Genomic DNA, 25,000 nt, shown 5'->3' on the forward strand with positions numbered 1-25,000 from the left:
ACGCAGGGGATTCTGGCTGTTTGAACAGTGAACTCTGAACGACAGTCTGGATTTCGAGGCCTTTTCTGCAGGAACTTTGCCTCCTTGTGTTATCAGAATTCTCGGCACTTCTTCCAGAAAGGGCTGGAGGGAGGAGAGAAATGTCATTCGTGGCAGGTGCGAGCAGGAAGCTGGGGGAGAGGTTTGGTGGAGAAGGAGGGAGCCCTCACCCCTCCACCCACGTGGGCTGCAGGAGGATTCGGCCGTGGGTTGGAGGATCGTTGGGTTTCCAGGGTGTGTGTGGACCCCTGGGATCCAGCGCAGGAGCCCGGTCTCACAGCTGCTCAGCATCTGGACTGCAGTGAAAGGAGAGACATCAGAGCTGAGGACAGGGCGGTCTGGGGGTGACAGCAGGGCCGCCCAGAAGTCGGCACTCGCCCGTGTGCTGCTCATTCGTTCCTGGCTGTTCTCTCTGTCCCTTCATTATTTCTTTTGTCGTTATTGCTGTATTATCCTTGGTGGTCGTAATATTCAGGAGAAGAGAAGCACTGGTTCTAGGGCGGGCAAGCTTTACGTGCTTTAATCACTTTAGCGTATTTGACCTTCACGGCAGCCCTTGATGTGGGCATCTTCCTGTCACAGAGAAGGGCTGCCCAAGGTCAAAGGTGTGGTCCTTGTACCCTGAACATCCTCTGATCTCTTCCTCCCTAAATGCTCTTTCTCTCCCCTCCGCCATGTAATCATGGCTTTTGGTGTCCTCGTGGACCCTCTAAATCCCCCTGTCTGGGTTTAGGGCCCAGCACTCCCACTTCCTAGCGGTGGGAGCTGGACGGGCTCCCTGGCCTCAGTGTTTCCATGCCGTCAGCTGTGAAATGGGGACAGTGATGTGTGAGCTGACTCAGCGAATGTTTGTTGTTACCATTTTCCTCCTTCTTTACAAATATGAACCAGGTGCCTGTCCCCTCTCCCCCCCTTTCCCTTTTGTCCATCTACTTCTCTTTTCCTATCTGTAATCGAGCTGCGCAGCGCAGTAGCAAATAGAACGAAAACAAATCTGTCCTTCAGACCGTGTGCCCTTACAGCCCCCTGGGTTTGGTCCTTCCATCAGCCCCTGAAATTGGAGGCAGCAGATTGGGATTTTACAGTGACTTCCCGTGCTCCACACCCCTCCCCAGCCATTACCTCGCTGGCCCCACCTGTCTCCAAGTGGAGTTTGCCAAACAGGCGGCAGTAACTGGCCAGAGCCAGGCGTGGCCCCAGATCGCAGGGTCCAGAGGTGGCTGAGCTTCGGGAAGACGCCTCCAGCCATCCTGCCCTCAGGGAGCAGCAAAAATAAAGACTGCAAAATCTAGCAAACTGAACATCTTTAAGTGGGACAAGAGGCTGCAAAATTGCTGCGTTATACGGAAGAAACCTTGGCCGTAAATCTCGTCTGTAATGAGTGTTTGACAGCCATCGGGGCCCTGCTGGCTCAGCCCACACCTCTGGTGAGAATGGGGTGACCAGGGTGTCCCCTCCCTCCTACGAGGCCCAGAGATTAATGGACAGGTTGAGATCGCAGCGGGCGGGAGGACCCTGATGATACGAGGTGTCTGCTCCTATCAGGGCCTCGGGAGGGGAGGGCGGGGGAGGGGGGAGGGCGGAGCTGCTTTCGGTGATGAGGCGATGCGGGGGTGGGGGGGGGGATGCAACCCTGGGGCCCAGAGGCCCTCCCTCTTGAACTAGGATTTCACGTCTGTGTGCGGCAGCCCGTCCCTTTCTCTCCTGTGTCCCCTGCCTCTGCTCTAGCTTCTGCTTTGAGCTGCTTTGGTGATGAGGCCGATGCGGGGGTGGGGGGGGGGATGCAACCCTGGGGCCCAGAGGCCCTCCCTCTTGAACTAGGATTTCACGTCTGTGTGCGGCAGCCCGTCCCTTTCTCTCCTGTGTCCCCTGCCTCTGCTCTAGCTTCTGCTTTGAACAAATACTGACATTTTCATTTAGAGTTTTTTGGAAGGCAATTTAGAAATATACGTAAAATTTTAAAGTATGCGTACTCTTCAATCCATAATTCTACTTTTTGGTATACCTATATTGGAGAAATACTTCCACAATTTTTTTTTAAACATGCATTTTCAAGGATGTTTACCACAGTATTTGTAACAATAAAAAACAAGGGGAAAAAGTTCTAATCGATGGCAGAATGGCTGAATAAATCATAGTATAACCATAGCAGGAACTGCCACGCAGCTAGTTACCCCGCATGAAATTGCCATTCTGGCTATTTTTGACCTAGAAAATGGCACTTTCATAGAATGAGAGATATCCCTGTGCCTCTATTTCTTCATCTTTAAAATGGGGACAGTCATCGTGCCTCTCACAGGGTGAATGTGAGGATTTAATGCAATACTGTGTGGCCTTGGCTGTGGCCCATGGCCAGAGCCCGGTAAATATTTGCTGGTACTTCTGTGTATCTGTATTAACATGGAAAGAGCCCAAAATACACCATTTGGAGAAAATAGCTATATGTATATGCTTTCAAATATTGATGAAGTATGAACCCATTCATGGGGGGAAAACGTGTGTGTGTGTGTGTGTGTGTGTGTGTGTGTGTGTGTGTGTGTGTAAACTCCTAAGAACAGGACTAGAAGCCCACTCTCCAAGCTGTTCCTAATGGTTAACCCTGGAGAAGGGAGAACTGGGATTGGGGCGGGGGGATGGCAGAGGACGTGCCCCTCAGAGTTCACCCAGAGGAGCGGAGCTGCTGGCAGAGGCACACACCTATAAAGGGAGTGGTCCTTAGTCATGTGTGGGGCTGTGTTGGCCAGCCCGGGAGGGCTCTTGTCTCTGCAGCTCCTGCTGGAGCTTGAAGTCCCAGGGAGAGCCGTCAGGAAGGGGTGATGGATGTAAATGGATGGATGATCAAGAGGTCAGGACCCCCAAGCAATATCTGCAGCCCTGTGAGGACAGACCGAAACCTCTGTGGGTTCCTACGGCACCTGGCGTGGATGATGTGGGTGACCTGGGTGGCCTGGGGTCCTGCAGCAGCCGGGCCCTCCCAGGAGCAGGCACCGCCAGGCCCAGGAGCCAGAGGAGCTGGGGGGTCTGGAGCTGCAGGAGCAGTTGCAGGTCTAGCTTCTGCTTCACACCGAGGAGGTGAATCAGCACGTCAGCCGCGATGCGTGTGACCTGCAAAACCCGTCAAACCTCCCAAGAGTGCCCCCTGTGGTCCCGTAACTGGAAACAAACAAGAAAGAGGATTCTGATGGGCACGCTGCAGGGCCATCAAGGGGAGTTACACGCTTTCCTCTAAATACTTCTGGATTAATTGAACTGTTTTACATGGTGACTATAAATGTAAATACTTCTTGTGAATTAAAAAAAAAAAACCCTTGGTGAAAGAAACAAGGGGGCAAAAAGGAAAGAAAACTCTTTTATCCAGTGAGATTCAGTGTTCAGCTGTGTAGCTAAGAGCCTGTTGAGATGAGGGAGAAATCAGGCCTCTCCGCACTGTCACCACCTGGTCTCGCTGCCATCACCTCTCACGGGGCTGCTGCAGTCACCCCCTGATAGGCCTCCCCGCTTCTGATCTGTTCCCACTTCAGCCAGAGTGATCATTTCAAAGTGCAAATTAGGTGCTGCTGTGGCCTCTTTAAAAATGCTCCAGGGCTTCCCTGGTGGCGCAGTGGTTGGGAGTCCGCCTGCCGATGCAGGGGACGCGGGTCCGTGCCCCGGTCCGGGAGGATCCCGCATGCCGCAGAGCGGCTGGGCCCGTGAGCCGTGGCAGCTGAGCCTGCGCGTCCGGAGCCTGTGCTCCGCAGCGGGAGAGGCCACGGCAGTGAGAGGCCCGCGTACCGCAAAAAAAAAAAAAAAAAAATGCTCCAGTGACTTCTCATTGCCTTTATTGTGAAATCGTAAATCATAACTGCTTACTCTGGTGCTGAAGTCGCTGTAACACTCTGTCTCTCTCTCTCTCTCCCCTCCCCTGGTCACAGAGCCAGGCCTGCTACAGAATTACCGTGTGTATAATAGTAGTAAGAAGCTTACTGATCCCCTACTATGTGCAACATCATGCTAGGTGCCTTGAGTACATGGTCTAATACCCAGAGCATCTCTAGAAGCTTTTCCTATCTTTATTCACAGACAAGGATGCTGAGATTTAGGGGACATTGAGAAACAGACCAGAAGTCTTAACAACCATCGCGTGGCGTCCGCAGGACTGGAGCCTGACTGGGTCTGGCCCCAAACCCATGAGCATGATATTCAGCAGCCATCGATCCTGTGAAGAGCCTCTGCTCTCCTGGTCGTACCACCTCTTGAGGGCGCGACTGCCTTCCCTCTGGGCTGCAGGCTCCAGGAGGGTAGGAGCCCGGGAGCAGCTGTGGGTCTGCTACTACACCTCCAGCCCCTCGCATCTGCTTGCACATATCAGGTCACCAAACAGCGTTTGTTGGAAGCGTAGATGCACCGGCACGGTGCCGGGTTCTGGAGTGAGGGCTGGGGTCAGGGTGAACCAAGCAAGGTGGTCTGTGCCTGGCGGGGCCTGTGGTCTGTAGGGGCCGGGGTGTCATCTCACTGTGTCACAAGCTGTGATAAGTGCCACGAAGGGCGCTGGGGAAGGTGGAAGGGGGGCCCGGCCTGCTCTGGGCAGGGAGGAGCAGGGCACAGAGAGGCATTCAGGAGGTGTTTGCACGATGAGTCACAGGGAACAACGGTTCAGCCTGATCTCGCTGCTTCCACGCGGCTCTGCTTAGGGCTTCTCCGGGCTCCGGGACCAGTAATGGGATAGGTGGGTCCTGCCCACCCATCTCTTGGAACAAATCAGTGCAGCAGTAGAAGCATCTTTCTACATGGCGGGAACTGGCCTCCCGGCCAGGCTGCCCTGCACCCCTCCCCTCCCTGATGGCCACCTCTAGGTCCCACCGGTGTCGCCGCCCGTGGGACAGCTGCCTGGGGGCTCAGCGTTTTCTCAACTCCTAGGAAGAGGCAGACTCTTCAGTGTCAAGTAAGGGGTGTGTTTTGGTTTGGTTCTGAAGACACTGGTAGATGCTGAAGCCTGGGTTTGTTGGGAGCTTGGCGTGTACTTTGCACAGAGTGCCTGTTACGTGTCATGCCCGTTGCTTCGCACAAAAGCCAATGAGGCCGCCCCTCCGAAGATGAGGTGGCTGCGGTGCCAGGCGGTTCATCTGTCCAAAGCCCCACAGTGCTCGTGCTCAGAAACTAGACTGTAGTGCCTTCTAGAGAGCTCTGGCTCCAGTACCTAAGCGCCAGTCTCCAGCCTCAAGGAGAGAGGTTTCCAAGGGCAGCCTCTCAAGCCTTTCGCACGTGAGACTTGGCCGGCGTCGAGACCACACCTGCCGGGCTGTGTGCGTGTGTGTAGGGGCAGGTGATGAGCGCGTCCCCTGCCTAACATGCACCCCTCTAAGAGGTGATAAAAAGGGGCGTGTCCTTCGCAGAGAGCTCACCCACCTCCCCACCCATCTGCTGAACAGGCTTAGCTCTAAAATTCCATTTCAAAGCCACTCTGTAGCTGTAGTTCTAATCACCAAGGTTCGGCTGTTTTTCTGGACAATTTCTACCATAAAGGCTTGTCCTGAGGCCACTGGGTTGGGTATTGGTGACCTGGATTAGACGTATCCCTGAAGAATAAAGGCAAGTTGGTCGTTGTTGCCCAAAAAAGGACTTTGCTATTTCACAAGCTCCTACAAGAGTGTTTTAATCGTTGCGTTGAGGCCTGCAAGGTAATGGACCTAATTTTTCCTTGCCCTTCAGGTGCTGGTGTTTCACCGCGGTGCTCCGTTATTCCTGGTGCACTCCAGTGTCGTAAACGGGAGAGAAAAATTGGGTATTTAGCGTTCTTTGATGGCGTTTATAAGTATCCCAATTAGTCATTTCCAAGGACGTTAAGAGTTCTGTACGTCACCTCACACTGCCTTTCAGGGCCCTGAAAACACAAGGGCGTGGATTCTTGATGGAGTCAGGCTTTCTGATTTATTTTTTCCCAAGGTACTTAATCAAGGAATGCAAGTCATTTGCCTTCTCGAAGCTTCCTCTCCTCCCCTGGAGACTTGTGGAGTTTTCTCGATCTTTTTTTCCTTCTGCTTCGAAACCCTTTCAAGAACTGGGGACTGGGCTGAAATGATCCAGAACCTGACCCCTCAGAGTTGCTTTCCGTGCCAGCCAGGGCGGCAGAGCCTTGCTGCCACCTGGCCCAGCAGACCAGACGCCTGGTCACAGAGGGTGCGTGAAGTAAAGGTCCGTCTGTTGTGGTGGTTTGTTCCAGAGCTGGTGATGCTGCTGGAATGGTGGTCGGGGACGGAGTGCGTCATCCACACGGACCCCCGGGCCTACCCCAAGTACGGGAAGGAAAACGCCATCGTTGTTCTGAACCACAAGTTTGAGATCGACTTTCTCTGCGGTTGGAGCCTGGCCGAGCGCTTCGGGGTCTTAGGGGTAAGTCGGACGTGCTGTTTCCCATCTCACACATCTCTGTCCTTCAACCCCGTAACTTGTCTTTTCGCTCCTGGTCGTTCAGAATGTGCAGCAGTGTGAACAGACGTGTCGAAATGTTCTTAACCAACTGCTTTTCCTTCTTGCTCAGAATCAAGATGAACATCTGCTTATGAGTAAGGATCGTGTTTATCCAGCAGTTATGATGCACTGGGCATTTGACGTACGATTAATGTATTTAATCCCTACAGAAACGTTTGGGAGTCGGGAACTGACACCTGCCCTTTTTTAAAAGCTGCGGTTAAATCCCCTGCTCGGGGTCACACAGCTGTTACGCAGATTTGCCTTTGCACTTGTCCAGCTTCGTATTCTTGATCTCTGTGCTCTGCTCCCTCCCTGGCTGACGGGCAGGATTCCCCTCCGAACGTTCATCCTCGTGGACGTGAGGAAGCTGAGTGCGTAGGCGAGAGCGTCTGACCTGCAGGATTCAGAAGAAATACAAAATCCTGTTTTTCTCCAACTAGTCTGGCTTCTTGCACACCCTTGGGACTGGGCCTCCCCAGTTGACTTTTGCCATGGTTCACACACTGAGCTGTGATGGTTGAGCCCGGAGCGAGTACCGGAGCCCTCGGCCTCAGGTGTCCCGACGGGGATCACGGCGTGGAGCAGCCCGGGGCCGGGAGAGTCGGAGACCACTCGCGCCGGAACTTGGGGATCCTGTGCCGCCCCGGGAACAACCCCCCGCAGACAGACGGGGCCCGCGCACGTCGCACTTGCTTTCGGTGGCCCATGTAGACAGACCCATAGTGTGCAGAAGGCAGGAGTCTGAAGACCAGGCAGAGTAGATGTGCCAAGAGTCCTGGGTCAGATTCCCTGGGGACGGTCTCAGCGTGTCCACACCCGGACGTGCCTGGAAGTCCCAGAGTTGGCAACGGATCTTTGGGTCCTGCTGGCCTCTGCCTGTTGGGAAGAGCCTTGGCTAAGAGAGACTAAATAGCCTTGGGACACATTTTGTATTTGCTTTTTTAAACTTTTAAAAAAAATTTTATTTATTCATTTATTTATTTGGCTGCACTGGGTCTTCGTTGCTGCGCGCGGGCTTTGTCTAGTTGCGGCGAGCGGGGGCTTCTCTTCGTTGCGGTGCGCGGGCTTCTCATGGCGGTGGCTTCTCTTGTTGCGGAGCACGGGCTCCAGGCGTGCGGGCTTCCGCAGTTGTGACGCACAGGCTCAGTAGCTGTGGCTCGCAGGCTCTAGAGTGCAGGCTCAGTAGCTGTGGCGCACGGGCCCAGTTGCTCGTGGCATGTGAGATCCTCCCAGACCAGGGGATCCTGGAACCCGTGTCCCCTGTGCTGACAGGTGGATTCTCAACCACTGCGCCACCAGGGAAGTCCTAAACATTTTTTTAAAATTTGGGGCCAAAGGTGAGAGAAGAAAATATGCTTAGAAACAGGTTCCAATCATGTCTTTAGGACAAATGATGGTCGTTGTACAGTTAAACTATCAAAAGGCAACTAAGATCATTAGCAGTTTTTCAAGAGATGGAAACAGTGTGTTAAATCACTGTTGCTACCTTAAGACTTCTAGAAAACTGGAATGCCTGGGGGTGAGTGCACTGAAAGGATTTCTAGGAATGGACAGGCCGCCCTGGCAACAGTTTTCTCCTTTGCTTTCCTATTTGTTCTTCCGGTACTGACGTGATGTCTGTGCAGGCACACGTGTGTGTGTGTGTTCAAACATATTTTCAGGAACAAAACCAGAAATTCTTTTTTTTTTTTTTAAACATCTTTATTGGAGTATAACTGTTTTACAATGGTGTGTTAGTTTCTGCTTTCAGAAATTCCATTATCTACCTTTCTCTGTTGTAGAGGCCTCGGACAGAGATCTTAGCTACAGTTCTGTGGCTTTATTGTCTCTGAGAGGAGAGAAAAATGTCATAATCGGAACCCCATCATGGACACAGATGACTGATGATCGGATCCTTCCTCCCTTACAGGAGAAAGGGCACGGGGTGTCTTTGCATCCTGACCGGAACTAGTGCTGGTGCTGCCTACAAGCTAGGCTTCCGGGAACACTGGTTCTTCAAGCGTAGTTTGGGGGCACCTGCTGATTTTCTGGGCTCCGCAGGCAGCTCGGGTATGTTCACGCTCAGGAAGTGAAACGTGTAATTTGGGGCAACAGAAAGTGTGTTGGACTTAGAGCCACCTTCCAGTGGCCATGGTCCCCCTGGTGGCTTTGTGACCACGGGCTTCTTCTATGCGCGTCTTTCACCTTATTTGTGCTATTTTCAATCTCTATGGTATCGTTGTTGTTTACTTTTTATAGATAAACGGCCAGAGCCTCAGTTTGGGTAAAGAATTTGCCCCAGGATGGGAGCTAGTAACTCTGATTTCCGAGTTGCTGCTCTTTCGTCCTGGAGGGTGTTGAGAGGAAAAGCTGGGGGAGTGCCTTGTGTCAGAGAATGACCAGGGTGACGGCTGGAGCGACCAAGTTTCCAGTCCTGCCACACGCACCCCCCCCCACACCCCCCCACACACACCCCCACCCCCGGTCTGTGCAGGGCTCGTGCTGAGGAAAGAAAACCCTCAGTACCACCATGGGGTCAGGGATGGGGCCGCGGGACCCAGGAAGCAGGGGCGCAAACAGGGGTGATGCTCGGGGAAACTCACAGGCGTCCAGAGGCAGCCCCCGGGCACTGCACGGTCAAGAGGGTCAAGAGGGTGGGCCCCACGCGGTGCTCAGCGGAGGAGTAACACGCGGACGGGAGACCCGGGACTGAGAGGGGGAGGCTTTCGTGGAGGATGTGTGTCAGCGCCCTGTAGCATCTTGCAGGCAGAGGCTCTGAAATCCCGACCACTTTACAGCTCGGCACACAAGGTGCCAGAGGCACGAAAGTTCTTAAGCAGAGAATGGCCACGCGCCAGCGGCGCAGGGACTGCTCGTCTCCAGCCTTGGCCTCCTCGATGAGCACCGAAGCTATTGGATTTCATTTCTTACTCTTAAAAACCAAACAGCTAATGTCGTGTGCAAGGGCACGAGCCTTGCCTCTCGGTCTGGAGTTTTAGGAGCTCCGCCCAGCGGGGGATGGGCAGGTCTCACAACCTTAGGACGACACCGCTCCCCTTCTCGCTGGAGCCCGGGTAGCCCTGCTCAGGGCGCCGCCAGATTGTCTGGCCCCCAAGTTCCCTCCAGCAGTGGAGGGGCAGTGGGGAGGGGGCAGCCGGTGAGCACCGAGCTCCCGGCCCCCCAGCGCTGGGGAAGCAGCCGGGGCCGGGCCGGGGCCGCCTGTGCTCGTTCTGATGCAGCCGTGAGCTGGCAGAGGCACTGGGCGCGGGGACGGGAGAGGGCGTCGTGACCTTGTGGGGTTGAGTCGGCGCAGGCGGAAGCTCCAGACCGTGTTCTCAGGGGGGGATGTTCTCCGTACGTAGCAGGGCATGATTTACTATCCACGTGTGTCTCCTGGAGCATCTGAGGTTCACCTGGAGGGCGTGAGGCCAGGGCAGCTGCCTGACCCCTTCCTAAAGCGGCCCATCCATTCCTGCTACCCTTGAAAGGAACCAAGGAGCATCTTGTTATATGAATTGTGTAAAAGAAGGTCTTAATTGACCTTCAAAAAAACTCACCTGATTCATCTCTTTTATTTATTTACTTACTTAGTTACTTATTTATTTATTATTTTTGGCTGCGTTGGGTCTTCCTTGCTGCGCGCGGGCTTTCTCTAGTTGCGGCGAGCGGGGGCTACTCTTCGTTGCGGTGCGCGGGCTTCTCACCGCTGTGCCTTCTCTTGTTGCGGAGCACGAGCTCTAGGCGCGTGGGCTTCGGTAGTTGTGGCACACGGGCTCAGTAGTTGTGGCTTGCGGGCTTTAGAGCGCAGGCTCAGTAGTTGTGGCGCACGGGCTTAGTTGCTTCATAGCATGTGGGATCTTCCCGGACCAGGGCTCGAACCCGTGTCCCCTGCATTGGCAGGCGGATTCTTAACCACTGCGCCACCAGGCGAGCCCCCATCTCTGTTTTTTAAGTAACACATGATGTTGAGATCCTTCTGGAGTCTGAGGAGTTTGCTTTTTAGAGAAGAAGAGTTATAAAGAAGGTTCCTGACGGGGCATTTTTCATCTTAACATGTAACAACCCAAGAGGAAGTGTGTTGAAATTGAAGCAAGTGAAATTTGCAGAAATCCTTGAGAGGAGGGTTATTAAATGTGAAATTGGATTTGCGGAGAAAGTGATGGGATTCTTTTTAAAAAGAAAAAAGGGGGAGGGTTTTTAGTCTTTTCTAAGCTTTCACCCGGTGTGGTCATTCTGGTGGCCTGTCCCGCGGGCTCCGGCCCCCTCGGAGCTGGCCTTGCCTGGCGTGTGCCAGGCACCAAAGGCTCTGGTTATGGTCTTTAAGGGATTCAGATTCACTCCTCCCTGGGGTGGGTGTGACCCGTGGACAGGCCCAGGCATGCAGTGCAAAGGGTCACGGCTTCCGGAGCTTCGAGTCTGTTTACTTTCCTCTCTGCCCCAGTAAAATACGCACGTCCTCCTTCACAGTGGCCCCGAAAGGTTACCTAAGATCACGTTTGTTGGGTCTTTGAGCAGTGTCCGGGCCTGGTAAGCACGCCGTAACAGCAGCTGTTCTTGTCCATTTTTATCTGCTGGGTACGTGTGGCTTGGCAGTTACCCCGGAGGCCAACTGGGGTGTTCTCTTTGGGTCTTTAAAGAAGCCCTGTGTGTTAGTTATCGACGGCAGGTGACAAGCCCCAGACGTAGTGGCTCAAAACAAACTCGAGTTATCAGCGTTTGTGTGGTCTGAGATCAAAGCTCAGCTCCGCGGGGGTCCTGGCAGGGGTCCCTCCGAGGCTGGATGGCGGTCTCATCTGAAGGCTTGCCGCAAGCGCAGTGATCTGCCTCCAGGCTCACCCCTGTTTGTTGCCAGCCTGATTCTCGCGCCTGGGCCTCTGCTCAGGTGTCAGCTGAACCCCAGGGGGAGCAATGCAAGAGTGAGTGGGAGAAAGCACCTGAAGCAGAAGCCACAGCCTTATGGTACCTGAAACTTCTGCTGTGTTCCATTTGTTGGAGGAGCCCACCCCGTACTCCAGGCAGGAAGCAGGGAGGTACCAAGAGGAGAGGACCGCTGGGGCCAGCGTGGAGGCCGCCTGCCACCCCACAGCATGACGTTTAGCCTCAGACCTCACGTTTCCATTCAGTTAACAATTATTTAGGGGATCCATCACAGCTCTGCCTGAAAATAGGCTGAATTCCTGTCGCACGTCTGCGTACATCGAGGTGCAGGAGGAGAACAGAATTCTGATTCCTAAGCAGAGGGCACTCACAAAGCTCCCTAGTGCCTTCTAGACACGACGCCTCAGATGATGGTGAGGGCAGTTGATGCATCTCCAAAATATTTATCCCGCAAGCGTGTTGGGTAGATTTTCTGTGGAAGACACTGCTCTGGGTGCTGTGGCGATACAAGGACAGACTGAAAGGTCCAGTCGTTGCTCTCAGTGACTTTCTAACATATAGAGAGAGGCAACGAAGGGGCATATAAGCCAGTCACACAACACAGGGCTTGAACAATGATGGGAGGTGGGGAACGTGTCCATTGGGGGGCACCCTGTGTGCGTCCACAGACCACTCAGCCATACAGCAGCTTCCTGGGGGTCCTTTGTTTGCTGGGGAGGGCCCAGAGGTCCCGGGTAGGAGCTGGGGCCACCGTGGTAAAGGTAGAATATGGGGGCCGAGTTTTGGTGTTTGGGGCAGCTCTGTTTACCAACCTGTGGGAAAGGACTTCAGTATTTCAACCACTGGAAAATAATGTATCAGTGCTATTAGCACACTGACTGCTGCAGCCAGCGATGGAGAAATTTCCCAGAAGGTGTTGACAGAGGGCTGAGGCCTTGAAGAACGGGGGTGGTTTTAGGAGGGGATGAGAGGAGTAGGTAAAGGGAGAATTATGAGGCGAGGGACAGGGGTGCCTGGAGGGAGATCATGAGTGACGTGGCCACCCCGCCAGGATGTGGCCAGCTGCCGTGGGCCTGGGCGCTGCTCACCAGTCCTTCTCCATCTTCCAAGCGTACATTTCAGCCCTCCTACTGCCTCATTCGCTGGCTGCCGGCTCAGGGTCACTGTGGGGTGATTTTGGACTTATTAACCCAAATCAGAAAGAAGATGTCATAAAACCCAAGAAAATCAAGAACTGAACCCAAACCTGTCAATGTTCCGGTTTAATTTTGCCAGGATGCTTCTGGTTTTGAACAGGAAATGTGGTTCTTTCTGTGCAAGATCACACGTATCTAAAAACCAACATTTCTTAAAGTTTGATAATAAAAGGACCAGTTTTCTAACTACAGATCTCTGAAAGGAGTGTCAATGCAGATTTGTCCCCAAAGGCTGCACGAATGTTCTTTCCTATAAACCTCCCGTCGATGGTCACATTCTCCCAAATGGTAGGTTCCCTGTGTTTTATTTTCAAACGTGTAAAACTACGCAATAAAGTGGACGCCCTGAAAGATGAATGCGTGCTCAGGTCTCCAGACAGATATTTCTGTTTCCCTCTGAGGGTAGCAGGGGAGAGACAGATGTGTAGGCAAAACTCCCCAGTGGTTTTGAGACCCACACATGTGACTTGTACCCTGGCTCCTGCATTTACCAGCTCCGGGACCGTGGGGAGGTTATCTGACTTTTCTGAACCTCAGTTAACCTTTCCCATTTCGTGCTGTTCAAGGGGTTCATGAACGTAAGTAAAATACCTCATCAATCGCCTAGCACAACGTAGGCGTGCCATAATTATTAGTTCCTTCCACCCTAATGCGTTTCCCTTCATCCAGTGTTTTCTCATGAAAAGTAGGATAAAGTGCAGAGGGTGGAAGAGAGATGGAATGTTCTCAAAATGAGATTTGACCAGCAGTTCTGGCCCTGGATCCCGTGTGGCTGAAATCCCCCATCACTTTTATGAACTGCAAGGTATCGTGGCATTTGTTTGCCTTCATCCTGGCTTCTTCATAGGTGCTTGTCAGGCTCTCTCTTTGGCTGCAGAGAGACCAGAAGCTTCTAGATGCGGAGAAGTGTTGTTTTCCTTACCAGTGGCTACACCTGCAGCCATGGTTTTGTCAGCCCCGTTAAGTTGGATCCCGGCATCCTCAGGTGGGTCTGTAGGGGACTCCTCCACCTCCCACTCCCCCACCCCCGGTTAATCGGTTAACGGTTAATCCGCAGCTCTGTCGGCATTGCTGCCAGGCGCCACAGCTCGGGGGGGAAGCAGGGGGGCCCCCGTTTGCCTCTGTGTGTTCACCCGTTGGGCCAGGCAGGCTCTGGCATGACACAGGTAGGAACCCTGAGAGAATGGAGATGAGGTGAGAGCCCTTACAACCCCGGGAGCTGGGAGAAGCGCTGGCCACGGAGAGGAGTCTCTGGAAGTACAGACGCATCTTGAGTTCATAACCAAGTGTAACCCTGGAAGTGGTAGCGTGCACTTTATTTTTAAGAGTGTAGTCCCGAGTTAGACGCGCCAAGTCTTTTTTATTGTACAAGATCCTCTGGCTTGTCTTTTAACAAGCCGAAGTCGGATCACACTGACCGGGGCTAAATGCAGGCTGGCCTACAGCAGCGATGCCGCCGGGTGTCCTCCCTCCTCTTCCTGCAACTTGGCAAAGGCCTGTGGCGTTTGCTCCGGGAGCCGACTGTGCACCCATCGCCCCGTCCGCTGCTGCCCCCGTCGCACCCGTCTGCCACCTGCCCAGGGCCCCCCGTGTTCCTGAGCTTCCGTTGACTGTTCCTCAAACAGCCACTGGCTAGAGGTACTGAGCGCAGGGAAGCGACTCCATGATCTTCTGCCCCCTCCCTGTCAGGCTCGGGCTGGCCGTTCGGATCAGAGGCCAGGCGGCACCGCAAGATCCGCGCCCAGGAAGCGGGGCAGAGCATCCTGCCGGGAAGGACCCCTGACCCCACAGACCACAGTCAGCCGTGACTTACTCTGAACCGAAGATTGCCTAGTTTGTCCCCAGATGCCCTTCTTTTTCACTCCACGTCTGCACTCTGGTCAGACCACGAGCGGTTTGGGGCTTGGAGGCCTGTAAGCTGGGGTCGGGGGAGACGTTACCGAGATCCAAAGAGCTGCAAGCATTTTGCTGGACTTGGACATGTCTGTTTGTTTGTTTGTTTATTTCCAGCAGATGACTTCTCAGACTGCTTTTGCTCCATGTTTGTTTATGCCTTTCCCCTGTGGCTGTGACTGATTGTGGGACAGTGTTCATTTTTCTTTGGGGCTCTTGAGAATTTTCTGGTAGTGTAAGTTCCCCAGCACTTTCCCCCTTAGCATCAGAGAAGGGAGAAAGCAAGAGAAAGAAATGCAGTGTAAGGAGTTAGGTCACAGGCGGTACCCTAGTTGGCACAGATTGAGTCTCTCACCTTTTCTCTCTCTCTCTCTCTCTCTCTCTCTCTCTCTCTCTCTCTCACACACATACACACACACACACACAACCCTCTGGTTTATTATTTTGAGCTCCAGTCTTTTCCTCTGTGTTTTACTATGGCCAGGGACTTATATCTCAGAGACATATTCTAATCTCATCTTTTCCTGCACCAATTTCTTTTGCTGGGGAGCATGTCTGTCCAACAACTTATTTGCAGAATTTAGTGGCAGAAATAACACTGAAATTGCTAGATTTCTTTTTCTTTTTAAAAAATTTATTTATTTACTTATTTTTGGCTGCGTTGGGTCTTCGTTGCTGCGCGTGGGCTTCTCCCAAGTTGCGGCGAGCGGGGGCTACTCTTCGTTGTGGTGTGCGGGCTTCTCATTGCAGTGGCCTCTGCTAGATTTCTGTTTCTCTCTTCCCACTATACTTTGGACACCTGAAGGCCATGGACAGTCCTAGCCATCTTTGTGTTCCCAGCACCAAGGAGGTTTTTGGCAAATACCTGCTGCACGACCAGAGTGGCTTTGAGGTGCAAGTTCACATATCACACCTCATGATAGCGGCTGAGCTGTTGGTTGGCTTGCTGGTCCTCTGTGGAGACAGGCCTACACAGCTTGGCTGGTCTCCACTAATCTTAAACATTTGCGACTGTGTTTAGCTCACAGTCAAAAAAAAAGTTCAGAGTGTTAAAGTGTGGATGCCCTAGCCTGTTTATTATTGAAGTCTTACCTGTTTTCAAAGTTCCACTTAAGAGACCCCATTCAGGTATTTTATATATTTAGTGGAAATAAGTGACCTTGGGTGAACCCAACTGGTAACCAAGATGGTGGACCTTCAGGAGGGAAGCCAGGAAGAGGTATTTATGCAAACAACCCCTTGACCAGGTACCATCTTGCTGACTAGTCTCAGTCCCTTCTCGTGTTCTCTGCTGGTCCCTGCAGAGTGGTTGGAGGAGGAGGGGACATTAAGGGAAGGTGACTGCAGAGGATGCCCTACTGTTCCAGCTATCCTACAAACCCAGCATCAACACTTAACATTTTCATCTTATCAATTGGCATGTGGCTGTGTTGGAGAAAAACCTTAACTAGGAAGTTCTGACTCTGCTCATTTTTTAACCACAGAGGCTGTAGAGCTGAGAGAAGTGAGGCGAGAGCCACATAATCTCAGGTTGGAATGCACCAGATCTTACTGCATCCTCCGAACAGGTTTTTGTAGCACCTTGTGGTCTCTGCCCAGGGGTCGACCAGTTGGCTGGAGGTGCTGAATTTGAGACTCATGGGGGTGGCTGCTTCCCTGAGCAACTGGGTGGTCCTGAAAATGGTTATGGGCTGCTTAATTAGATTGATTGGGCAGCTGTGGAAAGACAATTCTCAATCTCTCTCTCTCTCTCTCTCTCTCTCTCTCTCTCTCTCTCTCTCACACACACACACACACACAGGCTAGAAAGTTTCATAAACTCTTCACCATAGGATGTGATAAGATGATGGTGACTCCCTACAGCAGCTAGAAAGTGGCCAGGGGTACGTTTCAGCCCCTGTAGTTGTGGGTTGCTCTGTGCTGCCTGGGAACATTTTTTGTTTTTTAGATATGCTTGTGCCTAGATGGCTCTATTGATAAATCTAACTCATCAGTAAATCCTCTCAGATCTACCTTCAAAATTAATCTAGAATCAATGAAACTGGTATATTTTCTTGTACGTTCTCTCTTAAAGGCACTACCTTCCACACACGGAGACCTTTGCTTGACCTGGGGGAGTCATGGCATTGTTGGCATATTAAGTTTCCTGGAGGACTGTATGCATATTTGAATAGTACGTTTCTAGTTTTTGGTCATAAATGAGTTAACTCCTGTAAATCTCCTAGCCCAGTGCCTATCAGGGAGTGCTTTACTACGTGTAACTATTGTTATTACTACATTCTAAAGCTGGCTTAGGAAATGGGTTGAATTAAAAGGGACATTCAGCTGCTGTGGCTACTTTGTGGTAATAATAATAGCTACACATTATTGAACACCTGTGTGTCCTGTTCTCAGCTAGGAGCTTTGGTATATGTTTCCATGTGTTCCTCGATCTTTACAGCAACACTTTCAGTTAAGTAGTACTTTGCTCATAATAATACAGACAGGAAAGTTTAGGCTCACCATGTAAACATAATCAACATCAAGGCCTAGGCCTAATCATAACATCCAGAATTTTAAGGTTGAAAGATGGATTAATTCAACATAAAAACAGAAATGGCTCCTCTGTTCCTTTTCCTCGTTAAAAACAAACAGGCTGTTTTTGATCCAGAGCCTCATGTTCCAGGAGCAAATGGTTGAAAATGTGCTGATGTCAACCACTTCTTAAAAAGGGCATCATTGTTAGAGGGACACTAGCAAAATAGATTTCTGAAAAGTTGAGAGTGTTAAAGTGTGGGTGCCCTAGCCTGTTTGTTCTTGAAGTCTTACCTGTTTTCAAAGTTCCACTTAAGAGACCCCATTCAGGTATTTTATATATTTAGTAGAAAAAAAAAAAACAAACAAACCAGGAAAATCTAACAAAATTAAAGAAGCACTTCTAATCTCACCATCCAGCTATAGCTACTGTTATTTTTCTGTTTTACCATTTTTCATATTGTCATAGTCATACTATAAACTCAGCTTTGATTACAGATTAAAAAAAAAATTTAGTCTTAACATAAAGCATTTCCCCAGCCATTAAATATTCATAGAAAAGAAACTTTAGTGGCTGTAAGTCAAGGGGTTGACAAAGTTTGTGTGTAATTGTCCAAATAGTGAATATTTTAGGCTTCATGGACCATATAACCTCTGTCACGACTTTTCAACTCAACTGTTGGAGCATGGAAGCAGCCATGCTACTAGCAGCCTACTAGCAGTAGGCAACGTGTATGTAAAAGAGAGCGGCTGTGTCCCAGTGAAACTTTATTTATAAAAACAGGTGGCAGAGCAGATTCGGCCCACTGGCTACGTTTCTATGATATCGTATATGACATAATTCATAGAACTCTGTTTTTAAATTTAATTTTAAAAAATTGAAGGATAGTTAATTTACAATGTTGTGGTAATTCATAGAACTCTTCCACCATGGGACATTTAGATGGTTTTCAGTGCTGTAACACAGTATAACGGGGATGACAGGCAGACTGTTGCGGTCACGTCTTTTGGTTTACATGTACCTCCCACATCAGTGTCAAAGTCGCCATTTCCTTTTAGCAGCAGGTCATCAGGGGCCAACCACTAAGACCCACTTGGGTCTTGTGGGATGGATCCGTTAGTAGGAAATACCCCTGAGAGTACTTTTCCCCAGCAGACAGCCATGATTGACTGCACTGGACCATTCACCTTCCAGACCCAACAGCTGCTACTTTGGAGTGTATGATCCTTCTCTTGGCTATACAATAGATCACCATTCATAGCTCCTAAAAATTGCCACAAATTAATTTTGGAAAGAGTTCAGGAGTAGGTAATTTTTTAAACAATCCTAACCTGCCGAGAAAGTAAGTTGAGTTCTTTGGTTGAAGATTTTTTGTTTTGTTTTCATCCTCAAGGCTGTGCTCAGGGAGGTGACTGAAGGGCAGGGAGCAGGGACCATGAAAACATCACTGCTGACAGGAGGGGACGGCTGAGGAGAGGGCCAGGAGGCCTCCCACAGCCTGAAACCCCCCCGTGGACTCAGCGGACGGCCTTTAGATGGCTCCTGTGGGGGAGTGGTGATGCGTAGGAAGTGTAGCCTGTGCCTGGCACACGTGGGCCCTCACCCCTCACTTGGCGAGTACTCTGATCTTTGGGGACTTGCCTCTGGGCCCTCTGGGGCAGGTCCTCGGATTTTATGGCTTTGGTTCTTTTCTTTCTTTTCTTTTTTGTTTTGTTTTTTGTTTGGGGTTTTTTGTTTGTTTGCTGGGTTTTTTGGCCGCGCTGCACAGCATGTAGGAACTTGGTTCCCCGACTGGGGATTGAACCCGTGTCCCCTGCGGTGGAAGCTCGGAGTCCTAATTAATGGACCAGCAGGGAATTCCCCAGGCTTGGTTCTTTTTGAGGGAATTTGCATGTTGGAAATTTGTGTGTGGGAAAAACAAAACCAAAACCCGCCAAAACATGGAGAGGCTACTCCTGAAAGGTATCTGTGCTTTTCCTTCTCCCAGTGGGGAAGATGCTCGTGGCTTTTTTAAGGTCAAGGGAACAAGTGGCTGTTTACACCTTTCTCTGGCCTGCGTGGGTGGGTTGGGGGATATGGCCTGTTGCCCCTCTGCTGAGCTTTGTAGTTTTTGTGGGAGTGACAGGGAAAAGAGGGCAATGCTGAAGTATGGCTCTTGTTTCCGGGCCTCGTGGGTTCAGGGGCATGACCAGACAGTTGTCACCAGGAGCACAGCTGAGGCCGTCACTTGTCCACATCACCGCCTCCATCATCTGTGCCATTGATGGATGACGGCTATTTCTAGGAGCATCTTGGCCAATTCCAAAATTAGGGGCGAAAAATATAGAACCCAATCCACTAGATCAAAAGCTGTTCTTGTGTCTCCCCTGCTCCCTCCACCCCACTGGATCCCTGCTTGTCCCCCGCCCGCCCGTTAGGGGCCTGTAGCACCTGCAGCCTTGGGGCTGCGCTGGCCAGCGGACGGGTGGAGCTCTCCCAGTTCACCTCTCGGCTCCACCGTTTCCTAGCCGTCGAACCCAGAGAACCCGCTGGGCCACGTTTCCTGGTCTGTAGGGAGGGTAGGGTCTGCCCACCCGCAGAGCCAGCAGGGCTGCTGCAGACGGGGTGAGGTCTGCGTGGTGGGCTTAGCGGGCACTCCGGGGTGGGCTCCTACCTGTGTGAGCTGGTGGAGGATGATGCAGCATCCCATGGGGCGCCCAGAGGTTCCCGACGGCGGAAAGCCAGGCCCCCTTGCTCCCTGCCCCCTGGGGCAGGGTTCGCACGACCTTGACCTCCAACTGACCGGTGTCGTTGGCAGGCTCGGGAACTGTCCCCGTGCCAGGAGTGCACGTTCACTCCTAGAGATCTCCGGCGGCCGTCGGGGAGGACCCCACGCCCCCTTTCACGGACGCCCCGGGCCCCCTCTGTTTCAGGGCTCCAAGGTCCTGGCCAAGAAGGAGCTGGCCTACGTCCCCATAATCGGCTGGATGTGGTACTTCACGGAGATGGTCTTCTGCACGCGCAGGTGGGAGCAGGACCGCAAGACCGTCTCTGAGAGCCTGCTGCACCTGCGGGACTACCCCGAGAAGTACTTCGTACGTGCACCCGGCCCTCGGGGCGCCCCGTCGCGTATGAACTCGGGGTGCCCCGGTCACACACTCGCACTCGCTCACGCCTCTGCTTCCTGAGCCTCCGCAAATGTAGACCCTCTCTCTGAAGCTCACAGACCCTTGAACACAGTAGACGGGGGGCTGGAGGTCCTGCCTGAGGGGAGGGCAGGCACAGCTGCCAGGCCATCCCTGCTCGGGCCACTTCCTAAGGCTCCTGTGGGACCGTGTGCGGCGTTTGACGGGGGATGGTGCGCGGGACCCCGGGACCTCGTGTGACCCCTGGGCTGTGTGTGTGACCTCGGAGCTGAGTGACCTCAGGACTGTGTGTGTGACCTCGAGGCTGTGTGTGTGACCTCAAAGCTGAGTGACCATGGGGTGTGTAAGTGGCCTCGGGGACGTGTGTGACGGCCACCCTGTCCCTTCCAGTTCCTGATTCACTGCGAGGGCACGCGGTTCACGGAGAAGAAGCACCAGATAAGCATGCAGGTGGCCCAGGCCAAGGGGCTGCCCAGCCTCAAGCACCACCTGCTGCCTCGCACCAAGGGCTTCGCCATCACCGTGAGGAGTTTGAGAAATGTAGGTAAGGACGACCCTGCGGGGCCCCGTGCAGCGAGGGAAGGGGACCCTGGAATCCATAGGAGTAGCTTCCTCCCCGTGCCTCCCCCCCACCCCCCCAACGGAGGGGAGCCAGGGCCGGAGGCTGGCACGTCACCCCTGCTTAGCCTGGGTCCGGGCACCCAGCGTTGGAGGCGCGGCCACTGCCTGCACAAGTGCGCACACGCACCACGGCCACACGTGTACGCACACGCACGCTAGGCCAACACTGCCCTCTGCTGCTCGGCGCCGGTACTGCAGGCGGCGGGCGGGGCTGCGTGCCTGGGGCCCACGCCCGGTCAGCCCAGGTTTTTGGCGCGGTTTTGCTTTATTTGGCATTTCTTGCCCGTCTTTGGCACCAGCTGCCTCCAGGCGATGATCTCTGTGACCTTGCCGTCTGTCCGGCTGGCCTTGAGTCCGGAGCCCTAAATTACTGTAGGTAAGGACAAGAAGCAAGTAGCAACAAGACCAGCCTGCTGCAGTCTCTGTCTCCTGTTGAATTCTGGTCCCTTTGGTCTGGAAACACGTGCTTTACCCTTTCCTGCCCTGCGGGTGCCGGAAGCCCCACTGCCCTGTTCCTCGTCTCCCAGGAGGCGGGAGGGCGGAGCTGGGGGACCTCCCCGCGTCCCCGGCGCCGGCTCTGCGCCCGCCGAGGCCCCGAGGCCGAGCATTCTGCGGGGAGAGCCGGCGGGGGCCCAACGCGGTCTCCGCGGCCCCGGCCCCCGGTCCTCTCTGCCCCGTGAGGCCGAGGCCCCCAGCTCCTCCCCGGCCTGCCCCGGGGATTGGGGTCGGTGGGTGTGGACCGTGCGGCGTTTCCGGTGCCGTCCCCACACCGGGGGACGGCGGCCCCACCAGGAGCTTTGTGTTTGTGATCGCGCAGACCGGCCAGCCGGCTCCTGTGGATGGAGCGAAGGCAGCACCGAGTCTGACTTTAACCCGTGGGGACCCTGAAGGTCCCTGACTGCTCCAGGAGGCTCTGGGTCCCTCCCGCAGATTCTTCCCCCTGCCTGAGCTTTGCCTACAGGACGAAGGGGCAAAGACTGCCCGGCTCTGCAGGCTGTCCCACCCCCGCGAATAGTGACGCTGATGACGCTGATGATGACGATGATGACGATGATGACGATGATGTTGGTAGGGCAATCCGAATACGCCAGGCAGCACCTCACACGTAGCGTGGCCGCAGCACGTGCCCTCCAGATGCAGTGAAGGAAACAGGTTTTTTACTTCCAATTTACAGATGAGGAAGTTGGGGCTGAAGGGCGAGGAACTTATCCCAAGTGACTCTACTATTACACAGCAGGCTGGGGTCACACCCAGGGCTGCCGGGCTGGCGGGGCGTACCCGTCCTTCTGCGGGCTTTGCAGGCAGACGGATCTCGTGCCAGGCCCAGTTCTGTCACTTCAGGACCTTGGGGCTTCTTCTCTGGAAAAGGAGGGAACTGTGCAGATTTAGGCTGTTCCCTGGGGAAGCCCCATCCTTGATTAATCGAAGTAACACTACCTCTGTTGGAAGCAGGCAGGCTGAAGAAAGGGGACGTGAAACCCATTGACGGACGTGAGCTGTCACACCCTGGGGCTTTACAGCCAGACCCCATGCAGCCTGAAGCCTTTCACTCTACCTAATTCTGTGCTTAAAATGGCTGGGCGATGTACTAAACGTGAAGGTTATTCTCCCCGAGCCTTACTCTTCCTAGGGTGGGGGGACACCTCTCCCCGCCAGGGAGGACAGGGGAGTGGTCTCGGTTGCTTGGGTGGAGGGGTGGGAAGCTACCTGCCGGCACTGCTGCAGGTCAGCGGGAAGGACCCTCTCCCTTTGGCTAAGACGTGCTCTAGCTGCCAGCGCACCCCCTGTGGACCCCACGTGGCGGGCAGGCGGCAGGTAGAAGCAAAGGGACGGTGGTTTTGAACCTTGGTTCTTCACGTTCCCAGCCAGACAAAGTGCCTTTCTACCCGCCCATCACCCCACTCACTCGATTGGTAGTAATATCAGGTATGCAGAGCTCTCAGTGAAGTCTACTGAGCACAGACGATGTGCTGGGGCCTTTGGGAAGGGCTGACATTCAGCATCCTGAGTCCCATTTCCCGGGAGAACTAGGCTCAGGGAGACTGAGTGGGCTGTTCGAGAGAAGATCCCGCATCTGCGAAAAGGTGGCCCTGAGGTTCGCACCCAGACTGACCGCAAAACTTCTGTTCTTTCCACTGTCCAGTCCTGCCTTACGGACTCTGCAGGAAGGGCCATCTGTTTCCACTGCGTATTTCTACCCTGCTCTTCCCTCACTGTTCCTTCACACATCCTGTCCTCCTGCCAGCCTCCCATCCTGCCATCCTGCCATCCAAGAAGCATTCATGGAGCCTGGGCCAGGCCCTGGGGCTGCAGCAGCGAATGTTGACATAACTTTCAATACGCTGACAGGTTAACTCACCAGCTGGTAGACCGGTTAAAAATCACACATTCTTGTTTGTTTCTCAGCTACGTGTCAACTGACTAAACCATGTTTTTCAGTCCCTTAGGAAGTTTCCAGTGTCTTATTCTAGTTTTATAGCTATCTTATTTTTCTAGAGGAAAAATGCACATAGAATGGTTATGCTGCCATAACGCAGAAACCTCCTTAGATAGTATTCTTTGGATTGATTTACCTTGCTATTGATATTTGTTTAAATATTGATATCGGTTGTAGTACATCATCTAGATTGGCCAGTGCAGTATTGCTTTACACTGATCTGACCTCAGTAGTAACTGTTTTCTGTTACTAAGTTGCGTGCTTTTCTGATGATGGAACATGGTATGTACTCAATGTAGAACACTTGGACGATATAGAAAAGCATGAAGAAGAAATTAGGAGTCCCTTCATTCCAAGATAATCAGCTAGTAACTCAATTCTTGTTTTTCCAATATGTATATCTACAAAGTGAAATTGGGTTCACACGCTATATACTGCTTTGTATTTGTCTTATTTTTTTATAGTTTCAGCTGTATATGACTGTACACTCAATTTCAGAAATAATGAAAATCCAACACTGCTGGGAGTCCTAAATGGAAAGAAATATCACGCAGATTTATACGTTAGGTAAGCTGGCTTCGATTCCTTTCCAAATAGGGCACCCATCCCAAAATAGATAAATCACAAATGACCCGCAGACCTTCTTCCAGGGGAATGTATGAATGTATTAATAACTTCTTGTCTGCAGTCTGTACTAAGTGGAACGTGTTCACAGTCATGTTTATATTAACAGAGACTCGTGCACTGATGTAAATAAGTAGGTGAAGCCTCTTGTCTTCCCAGACACTGCGTGACTCTCTCTTACCAACTCATTCTCATCAAAGAAAGAGCTCAGGTCCGACAAATGAAAGACAGTATTTTACAGCCATTTTTGAGACTGAGTGTGAGAGTTTATTTTATTGACCCCCTTTCTTGGAGGATGTGTCTACAACATAGAAACAGACACAGATAAGAGCATCTATAATTTACAAAGAGGCCTCGAAGCAAATGGAGAACATTTCAGCAGCGTCTCACTTATGTGTTATATTTCAAGCTAGGGAGCACAGAGAGGCAGGTGTCCTCCTTGACGGCTCTTTGAGTCACTGAATCAGGCTCTGGGCCATTCCCTCGTGGGCCGTGACTGCACTTGGGCCTGAATTTCCCCCCATATGGACGTGGATTTCCCCTCTTTTCAGTCAACTGAATTACCCTCTCACTTCCACATTATCTAGACTACTACCTAAATAGAAGCCGAAGGACGGCAAGCAATGTTAGTTTGAACCTGTGTTCGGGGCACCCGGCATGGGCCTCCTCCGTGCTAGCTGCTCTCTGCTTGGCAGGCGGATCCCTTTAGGAGAAGTCCCAGAAGATGAGGACAGGTGCGCGGCCTGGCTGCACAAGCTCTACCAGGAGAAGGTCGGTGCGACGGGGTGGGCTCTGCACCATCTAAGGGTCCTTTTCACGCGGCAGCTGTGGTGCTTTGGGACCTCCGGGAGTTGATGGTGGCGCGTGAGCCTCTCCCACCGGGCGAGACCTCACGCCCTGGATGTTAATGACCCCAGAGCTGACGCTCTACTTGGCGACAGGGAAAAAAAAGTCGCAAAATGTTTTTAAAGGGGCCTTCACAGAAAGAATGGAAGACCATTTCATGGGTGTAGTGGACAAAAGAGGAAGTTACGGCCCCAAGAGCCCTTTGTCCATTTTCCCGCCGCGGGTCTGAAGGCAGAATATTCTTGGGGGGTGTGGCTCTCTTTGGCAATGATGGCTCTGGGTCCACAGTGTGGTTGCCTGTCTGGTCTCTAAAGCATCACCAGCGTGAGCAGGACGAAGGCCCACAAGGGTCCACCTGGGCCGCGTCTGACTCCTTCAGGAATCCGAATTAAGAGGT

The 25,000-nt window shown here is 52.6% G+C and overlaps 1 protein-coding gene across 1 annotated transcript; it reads left to right on the top strand.

Moving 5' to 3' along the window:
- Positions 1 to 6,243: 6,243 nt before the first annotated feature.
- LOC102978078 (1-acyl-sn-glycerol-3-phosphate acyltransferase delta) lies at positions 6,244 to 24,994 on the top strand. The gene is made up of 5 exons (XM_028486845.2): positions 6,244 to 6,408; positions 19,863 to 20,024; positions 20,466 to 20,619; positions 23,598 to 23,700; positions 24,453 to 24,994. The coding sequence occupies exons 1-5, from the start codon at positions 6,247 to 6,249 to the stop codon at positions 24,610 to 24,612; spliced, it is 741 nt and encodes a 246-aa protein (XP_028342646.1). The 5' UTR covers positions 6,244 to 6,246; the 3' UTR covers positions 24,613 to 24,994.
- Positions 24,995 to 25,000: the final 6 nt, after the last annotated feature.

This window comes from Physeter macrocephalus, unplaced genomic scaffold (assembly GCF_002837175.3).
Source record: "Physeter macrocephalus isolate SW-GA unplaced genomic scaffold, ASM283717v5 random_1695, whole genome shotgun sequence".
In the NCBI taxonomy this organism is placed as follows: domain Eukaryota; kingdom Metazoa; phylum Chordata; class Mammalia; order Artiodactyla; family Physeteridae; genus Physeter; species Physeter macrocephalus.

What these genes read in the sequence shown, in the direction of transcription:
- LOC102978078 (XM_028486845.2), top strand. Translation starts at nt 6,247, where the DNA reads ATGCTGCTGGAATGGTGGTCGGGGACGGAGTGCGTCATCCACACGGAC. An exon ending in ACTACCCCGAGAAGTACTTC is followed by an intron (nt 20,025 to 20,465) that starts GTACGTGCACCC and finishes TGTCCCTTCCAG; the next exon opens with TTCCTGATTCACTGCGAGGG. An exon ending in CACGCAGATTTATACGTTAG is followed by an intron (nt 23,701 to 24,452) that starts GTAAGCTGGCTT and finishes TCTGCTTGGCAG; the next exon opens with GCGGATCCCTTTAGGAGAAG.